Source organism: Euprymna scolopes, chromosome 36 (assembly GCF_053919585.1).
Source record: "Euprymna scolopes isolate OS-2025 chromosome 36, ASM5391958v1, whole genome shotgun sequence".
Lineage (NCBI taxonomy): Eukaryota > Metazoa > Mollusca > Cephalopoda > Sepiida > Sepiolidae > Euprymna > Euprymna scolopes.
The window spans coordinates 97,482,699-97,497,798 of NC_136517.1; the positions used below are offsets into that span (position 1 = coordinate 97,482,699).

At 33.3% G+C, this 15,100-nt stretch overlaps 1 protein-coding gene across 1 annotated transcript in view; it reads right to left on the bottom strand.

Annotated features, from left to right (window-relative positions):
* LOC145260697 (uncharacterized) overlaps window positions 1-15,100 on the bottom strand; it is a 203,283-nt gene that overhangs the window by 121,230 nt on the left and 66,953 nt on the right. Inside the window, exons 12-17 of the mRNA XM_080119097.1 lie at window positions 12,775-12,887; window positions 12,321-12,420; window positions 10,471-10,589; window positions 8,786-8,905; window positions 5,448-5,662; window positions 885-1,027 (exon numbers count right to left, since the gene is read on the bottom strand). Of these exons, the coding sequence (XP_079975223.1) occupies window positions 885-1,027; window positions 5,448-5,662; window positions 8,786-8,905; window positions 10,471-10,589; window positions 12,321-12,420; window positions 12,775-12,887 (810 nt within the window). The remainder of the gene's footprint in view (window positions 1-884; window positions 1,028-5,447; window positions 5,663-8,785; window positions 8,906-10,470; window positions 10,590-12,320; window positions 12,421-12,774; window positions 12,888-15,100) is intronic.

Sequence of the window (15,100 nt, forward strand, 5' to 3'; positions counted from 1 at the left end):
TATTGAAGTCAGCTAGAAAACAAGTTAGCAGAATCCCCGTCATTTGTGAGAGTTCAGATCATGCGAAACCACCAAATTAAACTTTTAGCAAAAAAAAAAAAAAAGAAGTGTGGAAGGTGATTGCTTAACTCTTGCTTTCTCATAAACTCCCTTCATCTACTTTTATGAATGTAAACAGATCCAATTCTATTCTATACATATTGTCAGCCAATCAAACTAAGAAATAAAAACTTAAATGGAACAATGGATTAACAAACAAATCTATCTGGTCAGGTTCCTTGCTCGAATCAATGTGACTCTCTCCAGATTTCCATGTCTTCCATCAGCTGCCACAGATCTTCAGGATCACAGTTTGTATCATGTCTACAATTTGCTGGATGTATGTGAATCTAGGTCATCCTATGCTCATGCGCCTGTGCTGTAGAGTCCACAGCAACACAACAATACATTTTTCACCATCTCTTGCTTGTTCCTCTGGCAGTGACCAGCAAATCATAGACATTACTCCCTTATGGCAGTAAATATGGCAGGTAGGTTGCCATAAAGTTGCTGATTCATGGGATGATCTTGTTGCAACTTTATGGCAACCTACCTGCCATATCAACTACCATTAGGGAGCAATGTCTACAATTTGCTGTTCATTGCCAGAGGAGCAAGCAAGAGCTGGTGAAAAATGTATTGCTATGGACAAAAGAGATAAATATTTGAAAGTATTTCTAATCCCATTTAACAAACACACTATATAAACAAACACTGCAGACAACAAACACATCACATAAACAATGACACCACTTACACACATCATACTAACAAACACATCACATAATAAACCACATTTAATAAATGTACAATCAATTTTTAGTAACAGACAGGACATGACTTACGTGACAATGCCGAGCTGTCCAACTTGGTAGGCAAATCTGTTGAGCCACACAATCCGATCGATACTGTTGTTTTCATCTCCAAGTCCACAATGATGACCAGAATGGAAAAACTCTTTTAAGTCCTGCCAGCATTGCAAATGTTCCTAAATTCAAGAAATATTTATCACACGATAAAATACATCACAAGAATGATAAAATATTATATCTACTAGAAGAACCTGTGGAAATTCCACAAAATGAGAAAACTATTAATCAACAAAAATGTTTTGATAAAGCTGATATTTTTCTGGACAGAAAAATAAATAACAAACAGCAAATATGAGTTTATTAACATTTCTATGAAAATAGTGTCCATTGTATTTTAAATATAGAACTGACCTAAATGAGATAAATTAATATATACTAATAAATACACAGAAAGTAATATTGTGTTACATAATTCAATACAAATAATATTCTGCTTGTTCCTTCCTTAGTCTGTACATTATGCTTTGAAAAGAGCCAAATATAATTTTTGAAAGCTAAACTGCTTCAAAAAAGGACAAATTCACGAAATTTGGCTTAAAAAAAAAAGGCCAACCTGCCAACCCTTTATAAGAATATGAAAGTGATCTCCCTTTCATGTAGCCTTGTTCTTTCCTTAATTAGTTTATAGTTTATACTTTGAAAAAGGTCAAATACAATTTTTAAAAGCCAAACTGCTTTAAAAAAAAAGCCAAATTTTAAAAGTCAAATTTTATGAATTTGGTCTTTTTTGAAGCAATTGGCCGTCAAAAATTGTATTTAGCCTTTCTCAAATAACAAGTGTAATCTATATATATAAATTTGTATCCCTGTTTGTTTGTTTGTTCACAATTCGATTAATATATACAAAAGATCCATTACTTTATTATTTCATTTATTTCTATACATAGTATGATTCTTGCAAAATATAGAATTAAGAGATCACCTCATTTGCATATAATAACAATAAGGAAAATCGCTTTTACTAAATAGCTATATGTTAGTGTTTTTAGCCAGTGAAAGGAATTCCAGTTTTTCTTAAACTTCATGTAGGTGTTTTTGTTTATAAATATTTTTTTTTCCGCCTATGAGGTGATCAGTCATCGTGGTACAGCGGATAAAAACTTTTTGCAAATTACCTTTTCCTTTCTTTTGCATTTCAGTTTCGAGCCTGCCTACGCAGCTAATTAAAAAAAATTTTTTTTGTAGGTCACTCGGGCACTCACTGCTATTTTTATTGAAACAAAAGTTGTTTTGATTCATTTATTTTTGTATTTTTTGTGGGGGAGGGGGGATCCAACGCATGGGTAATAAAAAGTGCTCAATATCTTCTCCTCTTTGTATCCCTTCCGCCGAAATATCTGGTGGAGAGAGTATCACATACTTCTTTTGTTTCTTTTTTTTTGAGCAATTACATTTACATACTTTTATCCATTCTTTTATTGTTGAAATTGTTGTGGGAGTATTGACACTGCCCACAATGAAAATGATTAATATCCTTAGTATAGCAGGTGTGTTCCAAACAGAACTTCATGTCGACCCGGGCAACGTTGGGTACCCATGCTAGTATTATATAAATAAGAAAACTTGTTGTTATAGATATCATAATTATCAGTATCATATTCAGTTTAATGTTAGGAGTGGATTGAATAAGATCAGGGAACTTCTGCCATTACTAACAAGCAGAACGGCAACATTGTCAAACAAGAGAAAAGTCTATCAAGCATGTGTGCAGTATGCAAATGAAACCTGATCAGTAAATTTCTCTCAGAAGGAAATTTTACAGTGAGTATACCATCATTATGTCTAAAAAACATTCCTCTTAGATTTGGTTTAGTTTGTTTTAAGATTTTGATCAGATTTATGTCCTTAAACAGGCCCTTTGGATTTTTTGTAGTTGTCGTATTTCTTTCAGCTTTTTTGCATATCCTGACAGTTTACGAATATATGTCTGATTATATAAGATCCTTAACATGATAGACATATTAGAGATTCTTCATCTTCTAATAAATGTTTGTAATTTGTAGATGTCCTTTATGGAGTTTGGTTAATATAACCTCTTCTCATCCTTCTGTAGTTTAGGGGGTCACTCATAAATAGTTGACCAAATCTTGTGTAATTGTGGACCAATTTTTTTTTGAGAGGGTAGAGGGGTTAACCTCGGCTCCAAATCTAACTCTACAAAAAAAATAAGTATTGGTCACAATGAATTATCAGCAAAAGTAAGTGCCTGCTAACAAACTCTAAGGAATCAATGCTAAAAAAGTCTGAAACTTCACCTGTGGATTCCATACCTAGACATGATAGCTCCAATTGAAGTGTGATTTATTTTACAGCATATTAACCATTCATGGGTTATTTAATACTGAATAAAGTTATTATGATAAGGGTGTGTGAAGAGTCATAGTAATAAGCACCCACGTTGGTTGGTATGTGCCCACTATAGAAAAGCACTGGCACTCGAACCTGGAACCCTTCCGATACAAAAATAATGCATATCCAAATTTAGGTGCTGTCAGGAGTTTTAGTTGGCAGCATAAAAAGACAGATTTTGTGCGACAGGCACTTTTTGTTTTTTGGACATTGTCTTGTTTGCGTGAGTCCATTGCTGGTTGGGAGAGAAAGAAGAAGATAAAGAAAAGTATGACTGCTGCTTAGGTAAATAAGAGAGTGAGTCGTGTAAGAGAAAAACCTTTTGTGCTAAGTACAATGGTGAGAGTTGGTGCAGCAAATTAAGAGTTAAAAGTAGTTAAAAAGAGGGAATTTCAAGCCCCTTTTTTTCTGTTTTCAGTCATCAAATATAATTCTATTGTTAGAATTATTATTTATATTCTAAGAATACATTACTCTTTGAAAACATCAATCTTTGGCATTATTAATAAACACTACACTTGAAAACATTACTCTTAGAAAATATTACTCTTTAAAAAAAGGTAATCAGTGGCATTGGCAATTTTCTGTGTTCTCAACATGATTGACCCTCAGGCATCGCATTTACCTAGTACCTATTTGCAGAGAAAAATAAAAAGCAGGGCTCTACATTGTGAGTGAAAAAGTCACATTTGTGAATGATTTTTCAAAGTGGCGACTAGAAATAATGAAACATCTTTTGGAGATTGTATTTCTTTCGCTGACAATCTTCCAAAGCTCACTACTGATTGAAAAATATCTTTTCAACTTTTTTTTTAATAAAACGAACAAAGTTAGATTATTTAAACAAAGAAAGTTTAATAGAACAATATACTTTTTTTTTTAAATAAAATCTTTATAATGTACATACTCGTCACAGAACGAACCTGTCATATTCTAAAAATCATATGGGTTTGGCTAGTAACTTTTCTATTTTACTAGTAAACGAAAATATTTAGTTGTCAAAGGTCAACTAAAGATAAGTTTGTCCGTAGAGCCCTGAAAAGGCAAAATATTTTTGGTTAGATTTTCACTTGTGCCATTTTTACCAAAGTTCATGATTAAAATCAATCAATTTTAGTTTTTTTCATAGTTAAAATTTATCAATAAATATTTACCATTTTAACATTAGTACCAACATTAGAGAATTAAAAAAAATTAAGAATTGTTTTTATGAAATTAGGTTCAAATTTTTTCAATCCTGATACCGATTCCAATATGCCAAAAAGTTTTGATTTTTCCAATTTCAAATATTACTCTTTAAAAAAAGTAACCCTTGGCATTAGTAATTTTCTTTGTTCTTAATACAACTGACCCTCAGGCATCGGGTTTATTTAGTATTTATTTGCAGAGAAAAATAAAAAAGGCAAAATAAGATTTTTGTGTTTTAAACAGTCAGATTGAAAAATACGATTGAGAATGAACTTATAGATATTAATTTGACAAAGTGCTTAATGGTTTCCCTTTTGTGTATTGTATCCAAGATTTTCATAAACGCATTCTGAAATTTTTATCTATATTTTCCACTTTCAGTTACATTTTTCAGTTACATTTTCACTTGTGTCATTTTTACCAAAATTTGTTGTTAAGATCAATAAATTTTAGTTTTCCTCATAGTTAAAATTTATCAATATTTATCAGTTTAATATTTGTACAAACATAAGAAAATTTTTTTAAAAATTTAAATATATTGTTTTTTTAAAATTAGAGTCAAAGTTTTTCAATTCTGATACCAATTCCAATACCCCAAAAAGTTAAGATTTTTCCAATTCTAATTACTCATCCCAACGCTAGTTTTAACGCTCTGCATGGAGTTGCAGTTGGCAAATTCATAATGCCTTGGTAAAAGTTTTATGCTTCCACTTCTTTATATCGTCAAATATTTATTCATGGTGTTTGGTTTGGTTGTTTTATAGAGGAAAATTGTAGTTTTTGTTTTTGATTTTTCAGAACATAATTGAGTTTTGCAAAGGGAAAGAAAAAACAATAGCATCAATGTTTGGTACATTTAAGTCGAGAAGCCAATATATTCAGACATCCTGTTCTGCTAGCACTAAATTGCTAACTCTCTGCTTGAACTCGTAGTTGGCAAATTCATGAACCTCTCCAATAGAGTATGAATAAATGAAGATAAAGAAGTGCTTTACTCACTGCCTGCAGGGCCATGTAAAGATAACTGTGGACAATAAGCAAATTGGTCAAGTTGGCTAGAAAGCAGATCAATTCGGGTTGGCTCAGTGCGTCCAGATCAACATCATGCAACACAACAGTCTTGTCAAGCGTCTTGCTGATCTGGGCCGACTTAATGGCTTCTTGGAGGCAGTCGATGTTAAATGATGTCTTACCACTGTGCTTGTGTGACAACTCTGCTTACGACAAAAATAAAATAAAATGGAAAGATTCTTCAATTTTTTAGGACAAGGTTAATTGGTACAAACACTGTGAGTATAAGGAAATAAAAACAGCAGTTCTTAAACATATTTAGTACCAGAAAAGTAGACATTCCACAACTGCAGAATGGTAGAAAAACAAACATATGCAGAATTCTTTAGGCAAAAAGAAACACACCTGTATTTGCAGTGTTTAGAAATAGAATATGTGAACAATTTTAGCATAAGAATTCAAGTGCATCCAGATCAATACCATGCAACACAACAGTCTTGTCACACATCTTGCTGATCTGAGCTGACTTGATGGCTTCTTGGGGGCAGTCGATGTTGAACACTGTGTTACCATTACACTTCTGTGACAAATATGTTTACAAGAAATATATATAAAAAGAACTTTAATATATGCAATTTCTTTTTTTACCAAAGAGCTACCACTCATTAACGTCCATAGGCTACTTAAGCGAAACGTCCATAGGCTACTTAAGCGAAACGTCCATAGGCTACTTAAGCGAAACGTCCATAGGCTACTTAGCGAAACGTCCATAGGCTACTTAGCGAAACGTCCATAGGCTACTTAGCGAAACGTCCATAGGCTACTTAGCGAAACGTCCATAGGCTACTTAAGGACAAGGCTTAGCGAAACAAATACCTAAAAAATATAAAATTCAAATAAACAAAAGGCAACAGTAACATAAAAAATAACAATCAATATACTACAACATGTCGAAATTGTGCACCCATCACTAAATACAGTATTCCCTTGCTTTTACATTCTTTAACCCTACCTACCATCCCTTCCCACAAATAGTAAAAATATGAGAATATTGGATGTAGTTTTAAAATGTCTATATATCAGATTATATACAGTATTAAATACTTTCAAAACATTTTCTAAAGACACTTTAACTCATTAATACAGTAATAATGTAGTAATATTACATGTAGTTATGTATTTCACTCATGTAATAATGATAATAACATTATGACACTAGCACGGTATAACGTCATATGATGTGATAAGGTTAAAAGCCTAACCTGCGAATATGCAGGGTTGTGAATGGGGAACTGTAAACAAGTGAAGGTATACTATACAATAATCTATATATATATGAAAGGCAAAAGTGGTACACACGTTTTTGTATGTCCATTGTATGTCCAGCAAAGTTTTTTTTTCCGGGGTTCTGGGGGGGAGGGGATACTATTTTTTAGAACTTTTTATATACTCCCTAAATTATAATATCTACGATTTGCGAATGCACGTCGTATGTACATTTATTTACATAAACTTTTATAAAATTCACGCTATTCTTTCCTCTCGCTTGTTTGCTTGGCTTTTTTCTATAAAAGCGAAACTAATTGAAAACAAAGCCGTCAGCGGCCTTTTGTGCCACTTGTTCGACTAAGAAAAAACAAGTACCACTTGTAATTTTCAAAAGAAGAAAATAAACAATTTTTATTTGGTGATAAATTAGACTTGTGATTTTTGTTAGGAAAGAGAATTCTTTTGTTACAGTGCTACTGGATAAACCAATCATCTTGGACTGGCATAACGAGAGGGATAACACGGTCTGTGCAGTGAACGCACAGGTGCATGATCATACCCTCACCATTTGAAATGATTTCATCTGAAAGTTAGAAAACCACATGTGCTTCACTCACTAACTTTTGTATGACCGGACTTTATTCATTAAAAAAATAAAAATTTTAAATTCACAAATTCTTGAAAAATAGGCACATCCTTTCTAAAATGAAAACTTTATGAATTAATCTTTTTATAAAAACATGACCTTGTCCTTTTTCCCTTCCGACCAGTAGGACCAGCATGCCACTCCAGGCAGGTTGGGTCCTTGACTCTATTAGTAAAGATTACATTGATGTAACAGGTTTCTGGTCTGGTCAAGCAAAACTCGCTTGCTAAAGTCTACTATATTGAATCAATCGACAACTTTGGACTGGCACAACGAACGGTGCATGCGAATTACAGACGTTGCAGGTGACAGATGCTTGGCCAAGAGAATAGGTATGTGCACAGAGAGCTTGGAGTATCTTTGAACATCTGACATTAAATAGGAAGATCATGCTGTTTGAGAAAAATGATGTCCAGAAATTATCTGCAGGTAGGTTCCTGTGGATGAAGACTGTATGGGGGTTATCTTTAATGGATGTATCAGGTGCCCAACCTCTGGATAGTCGAATGGTGATCACTACGGCTGTGATAACAGAATATTCTGACTCTTGAGTATATATCCGTTAATATCTTATATGTTTTTATATAGACTGATGTGGTTCTCGGTTGATTAGCTGAGTCTAAATCAATAATAGGTTCTTTTGATATGACAAAGGCACATTTGAAATGAATATTTCTGTTTAAGGCACAATTGAAGCAGGATACTTGACTTTTGCATTTTAATGCAAGATATTGTATATAAAAATCATCTTATAAAATCAACAATGGGTTCTCTACAGTGCAATGTAGACTACAATAAATTGTGAACTTAATCACTGTGAGAGACATGTGAAGCTTCCTCCAGGTGCATCGCGATGTGTCTCTGATTAGAGCATGCAATCAATTGATTTGATTGACAAATGGGCTATTTCATCGATTTCGATAACAATAAAAACATGGGAGCGTGAAAAATTTGTTGATCATCATTCAATCTCGGGCAACATCAGGTCACCCTGCTCTAAATATATCTACCTTTTATGTGTGCCCTTTTGTTCACCATACCCTGACTAACAATGTCATTTAGCTTCCTTTGTCTACCTGATGAACACCTTCTCTGCTGATAAAACTATTTCTTATACTTTTGTTTTCCCAATAAACTTATTTCCTCTTGGCTTTTGTCATACCTCTTTTTCTCTTTATCCTCCATTTCTAAACAATTGGAGGAATGCAAGGGAACGCTGATACTATCACACTTATCCTTAAGTACCCCTTCTAATAAAAAAAAAAATACTATATTGTGAAAACAGTGTAAAACTTAAGGGTTACACAATTAAATATTTATAAGATTAGAAAGATTTTAATTTTGTGGTGTTCATACCCTCCGATGGAGGGGAAACATTTTACGTTTAAAAATAATTCAGAAATGTACAAACCTCTCATACTATGAACAAGGCCGGTAAGTATCGTTCGGACAAGTTTCTCACCCGTACTTGTGGACTTTGAGGAAACCCCTCGATTGTTGAGCACTATCAGAGCACCGAAAGGACCAATATCTATGGAAAAGAAGGAATTTGAAACATAAAAAAATGTCCAATGTCTGCAGAAAAGAATTTGAAACATAAAAAAATGTCCAATGTCTGCAGAAAAGAATTTGAAACATAAAAAAATGTCCAATGTCTGCAGAAAAGAATTTGAAACATAAAAAAATGTCCAATGTCTGCAGAAAAGAATTTGAAACATAAAAAAATGTCCAATGTCTGCAGAAAAGAATATGAAACATAAAAAAATTGTCCAATGTCTGCAGAAAAGAATTTGAAACATAAAAAAATGTCCAATGTCTGCAGAAAAGAATTTGAAACATAAAAAAATGTCCAATGTCTAGAGGAAAAGAAAGAATTTGAAACGTTAAAAAAGAAAAACAAAAATGTTTGCTTAAAGAGTCATATAGATTATAAGAATTAGTTCAAATTGTGCATCATCTTCAAAATGTTTTAGATGAGGATTGATAATTTGGATTATTTAGATTGTCTGAACTACTGTTTTCATCTTAGACCTGGTGCTACTAGACCAGACTAACTGAAGATACCAACTTAAATGCACTAAACATAAATATTTTTTTTTTCTTTTGCAAAGTTCAATCAAAGCTAAAATGTAAAAACAATTTTTATTTACAAAACGACGAAACCAAACACCATGAATAAATATTTGAAGAGAAAAAGAATGTTAAGCATAAAAACTTTTACTAAAATGACCAGATTCACCATTAAATAACCCAAAATGGGTTGATATGCCACAAAACAAAACTACCGTATCTCGTCTTGACTGGAATTCTCACATTTCAGACGATTTAACCTCTGGCCTTCTTCAAGTGTATCCTGCTGAATTCTGGAATCTGTATAAAATTTTTGATGTAAACTGAGGAAACTTGATCTTGTTCTGTCAGCCATTAGCGAGTAGAAGTCTTAACTAATTTATAATTGTATTCCTAGTATTGCCCACATTGAGGTTTGACCTTCAACCTCCTGAAGACTGTCACTTAGTACTGATTATTACTTTGTACTTTTATTTGTTGTGCCTTGAGTCATTTGTGGGAAATTTTAGGAGCCTTAAAGCTAATCACCTGGGTAAAATAAAGGTTCTGTTTGAAATTCTGGACAAATTTCAGAGTTTGACAAGATATAACTGAAGAAGGTTGGAGGCTACACTGGCTGAAATGTGAAACTAGCATCAAGGATAAGAACAGTAGTCCAAAGAATCCAAATAATACAAATTACCAATGCTCATCTCAAAAAAATGCACCTGAACAAGGTCAGAGATTATATTGGCTGAGACATTATGAAAATGACATCCAAGATGAAAACAATAGTCTGAATAATACACTTATAAAAACCATAAAGTTATCTTGGCTAATTTAAACCCAACTAGCATTTAAGCTAACAAATCAAACTTTGCTTATGACCTGCCAATTTTCATTTGTTAATGCTGTACTATATTATTTGCAATAAAATAATGTACTCAGTTACAATTTATCGAATCATTAAATTCAGAAATGAGCAGAAAATTTTTTTTTTAAATAGTTTGATTCTGTACACAAACATATATTGAAACGTGAACCTACCTTGGCATGGTAAAACCATTTTATTTTGTGGTTGGTGCTTACTCAGTATCTTTGGACAACAATTGTGAACGATAACATGTGTTAAGTTGACGCTGAGTTCTTCTGCAACCTTCTCTAATCTGGAAACAACAACATAAGTTTAAATATAAGATCACACTTATGTCAATAAGGTAAATAATTCTGACTTTATCCATTTTAAAATGAATTCTTCCAATGTGAATATGTACTAGTTGTATGTTTGTGATGCATGTGAATGAAAAACTTGCTGTAAGCGAGAAATGTTTAACTAAAAAAAAAAACAGTTGTACCGATTCAAAACCTGACTTAAAGTTGCAGAGGCATCTTCCATTAGTTTATGGTAAGCTGCCAGAAAACAGCCGGAAAAAGCCAATGTGATTAGACAATCAATAATCAGCTGTCAGCAGACAATGTTTATATTAACAAAGAAAAAAAACACTTATCTGAAACTAATCTTGAAAAAAAAAAAAAAATGTTTCCACTGTTACAAAAAGAAGCATTTATTTCATTGAAACTTTTATGAAAAAAAACTTCTTAGATATTTTCAATTAAAAGAAAAAAACTTGATTTTCATTCATAGTTGTTTCCATGTTTTTGTCTTAAACGTTTCTTTGAAACATTTATTTAAAAATATTTTTTAATATACTTTTTGTGAAAAAAACATATTTCTTTCATATAATTAAACATATGGTAAGTCTTATCTTCTTGCGTTAAAGTTTTGTTTTCAGCATTCTGAATTAATCATCTGGCAGTGTTTGTGTTGCTTTTTTCAGCAACTTTTATGGTTGCTTATCGAAAGATACAGTCACAACTTTGGGTAAAGTTCTGTATTAGTACCAAAGCAGCCATACAAGAAATTGGAAATATCTCTGATTTGGAGTGGACCACCCAGAATTCCATTTGTCCACTTGATGAAGTTAATATCTCTTTAAACAGGGGCTAATGCTACAGATATGAGGTTTCCTGTGACTATGATCCACTTGACTTTTACCAAAATACTTTCTACCAAGATACAGGACACCTTAAGCCTGCGTTGTTTTTATTTTCATAAATAAGACTGGTCATCATCTCAAGTCATCCTTCTGGAGTGGTCCTGGTGATATCTATATAAATTCTAGCACATGGGCATAAGAGGAGGTGGATTAGCCTTCTGGGTGTCTCAGAGTCAGTTGGACTTATGTGCCTTTAAGATTTAGCTGAAAATCATTTTTATGGTAAGAAGACAGAGAATGATTATTGTTTTAAAAAAGAATTCAATTGCTGTAGTTTTAAATAAATAAAGAAGACACATAATCATTTTATTTAAAGAATATTTAGCCGACAATGTTATCATGTAATAATTCAATAACTTTTTTCCAGTTGCTAGAGAAAGCGAGAAACAAGAGTTATAGAAAAGGTTTTTCCACATTCCTCTCCCCTACTCCTCTTTCATCTATGCCCAGCCCATTCTTCTCTATTGAAAATAATCATGAGGGAAGTCATTCATTAAAAATGGCTGAAAAACCCACCTCTCCCCCTCTAACGAAACCTGGCCCAGTTGATCCCCCAAAGAACAATTTTTTTTTTCAAGTTTTATCTATCCAGGGCAAATATATACTAACTTTGTGGTGTTAGTTTTGTAGTTTTTGACTTTTAGCTGGACACACACATAATTGCCCTTTATGTAATTGATAATACTAACGCTAATGATGTTGCTGCTACTGATGATGCTGATGATGATGCTAATGATGCTGCTATTGTTAATGATGATGATGATGATGCTAGAAACAAGTGTTTTACCCAGGCCTAAAAAAAAAAAAAAAAAAAAGGGGTGGTACATCCACATCACTTACTTGTATGGGGGAATGCGTTTACCAAACATGAGTCGGCCTAAAGTGACGACAGGTCCTTCTTCTAAAACTTTGAAACAGTTTTTCTTCAAAATTTCACAGTCTGTAATGAAAACAAAATTAAAAGAAAAATTTTCTTCAGAAAATAATGTAAGAGATATGTTTTGATCAGTAACCGCAATAAAACTCAAAGCTTCTAAATACTAGATATTCCAAGCCAAAATTTTATTTTCATTATATCTTTAAAAAACATCTCTACAACTGCTGCTGCGACTACTATTTAGAGTTGTAAACATTCATTACAATGTGTCAACAAGACACAGCTATTTTCTGCCCACAAAAAGAATACACAATGATACAAATCACTTATTACTACTACCAATACTACTATGGCTATTACTACTACTAACAAAAGAATATAAATAATAGTATTTCAAAATATATAAAGAAAACTTACCGACTGGTTTTAACTCATTCTCACACAGCAGATTGACCATCACCTGAACATGTCGGTACAAATTCAATAAGTAATTCCTGTATTCGGTTGTCATGGATTCCGGAGATAAACTTCTGAAAGAACATCAGAATGGACTGACCGAGTTAATCTAATTTCAGGATTCTCAGTTCAATAAGGAAAGGGCAACAGTAGGACAGAGTTCTTCTCCTTTTAAACCTTAGGATACTCCTTGTATTGAATGGACCCAAATGTTAGGTATAATGTGAGAGTAGCCCCACAATATATAAAAGTTAGTTAACAATAACAGATGAGAGGTCAGCAGAGTGAACTTGATGAAGCTGAGGTAAGGATTGCTAGACTATGGGAATTAATGGAAACAAATATGACATCACATGGTTCAAAGAAAGAGTGGGAGAGAGAGAAGAAGACAGTCTGTTTGAGAGAACACATGTGTGAACATGTAAAATGATGTAGCAAATGAAAGGTCTGCTGGGATCAAGTTGCTTGCTGAAGACTGCTAGACTCTGGGAATTAATAAAAATGGATATGATATCACATGGCTCAATGAGAGAGTGTGAACAAGACGATTACAGTTTTGTTAAGGAGCATGCAACACATGGACATGTAAAATGATAGGGACTGACAAGATATGATAAAACAGTTATTATCAACCTCTTTATCTCTCCCTCAGTCCCGGAAAGAGATAAGGCTCAACACAAAAGTCAGGTCTCGGTCTGCACTATTCTGCTTTATGGTTGTGAAATCTGGCTTATGCGTACAAGTGACCTTCGCAAGCTGGAGTTGTTTGACCATGATTGCCTACACCACATTCTACATATCTGCTGGCAACAATTCATCTCTAACAACATAGTCTGGACACATTGCAAGATATGCTCCCTTCAAGAATCTCTCCTTGTAAGATGCCTTCGATAGTTCGGCCATGCGCTTTGTCGAAACTCAGGTGACCTCATTCGTGAATCCATAGATTCAGCACCATCACCAGACTGGAAGCAGCATCGTGGTGGCCAGTACAAAACCTGGCTAAAGACAGTGAAACAGGATGCTGAAATGATCCTTGACCCTTGCCTCTGCAGGCTTCACCGATGGAATCGTGAATGGCTTAAATGGAAACAGCCTTGAACCATCGCGTCTGGTCGGCCATTATATGGGATGCAAGGAACTTATTGGATGGAGCAGGGTGAGCGCCACAAACAAGTACAAGTTCTCCCTCAGTGCATATACTTCAAATTATGATTTAAGTTAAGCAACCGAAAGTTCGGGTTAGAAAAACATTATTTCTTGAAAACATTACTCTTCCAAAAAATAAAAATAAAAAACAATACTCGTTTGATAATCTTCTTCTTTGTTCAACATGACTGACCCTCAGCCCATTTTCGTATCTACTTGGAAAAAAAATAAAATGGAGAATTTTGTTTTTCTTTACTGCTCTCATTTAATATTTTATTATTATATGCTTCAATTATCATCTCTAAGTTTTCCCAACAACTACAGGATTGTTTCAGGTTATTTTTATTAAAGACTAGCAGCGCGCCTGACATTGCCCAGTTATAAAATACACTTAAATATGATATTTTAATTCATGCAGATTTTGTATTTATTATTATAAAGCCAATTTTCTATTGACTATTATATTGTACCCAATATATAGTAGTGGTTTCAAAAGTAAAAAAAAAATATGACTTGGGTGCCATCAGCTAGAATCGAAACCAAAACATTTAGTGCTCCAGCCTTGGCCATTATCATTTGAGCTATTGTCAGACAGATAAGAAATAGTTAAAAATGAATCAACTTTAACATATAAATGTATATTTGCGCATGTGTACAAGGGCATTTTAAGCCGACTTACACCTGCCAAGTTCCAAATTTGTTTTCAATTTTGATTCCTTAGCAGCTATTTTTACTGGCTTATATATATATATATATATAAATATATATAAAATAAAGGTCTATAAAAATACAATCATTTGACACATCTCGCAATGTTCTGTGATCTTTCATCTTGGAGCAGATGCACTTTGAAAAATGGAGACAGATAGACACACAGACATAGTGAGTTTTACATATATATGTGTACATATTGTGTATAAGGAAGACACTACCATTTATGGTACCACATCTAAGACAGTAAACGAGCAAGTTCTCTCCAATTCTCTCTCCTCTGATCTTGAGCACGTAGTACAATGGGGAAAGGAGTGGCTGGTTACTTTTAATGCATCTAAAACCAAGCTTCTCTCTTTACATCATCAACATTCTAATCCACAATTGTCATCAATTGAAATGAATGGCTCTCGTCTTCAGGAGGCCT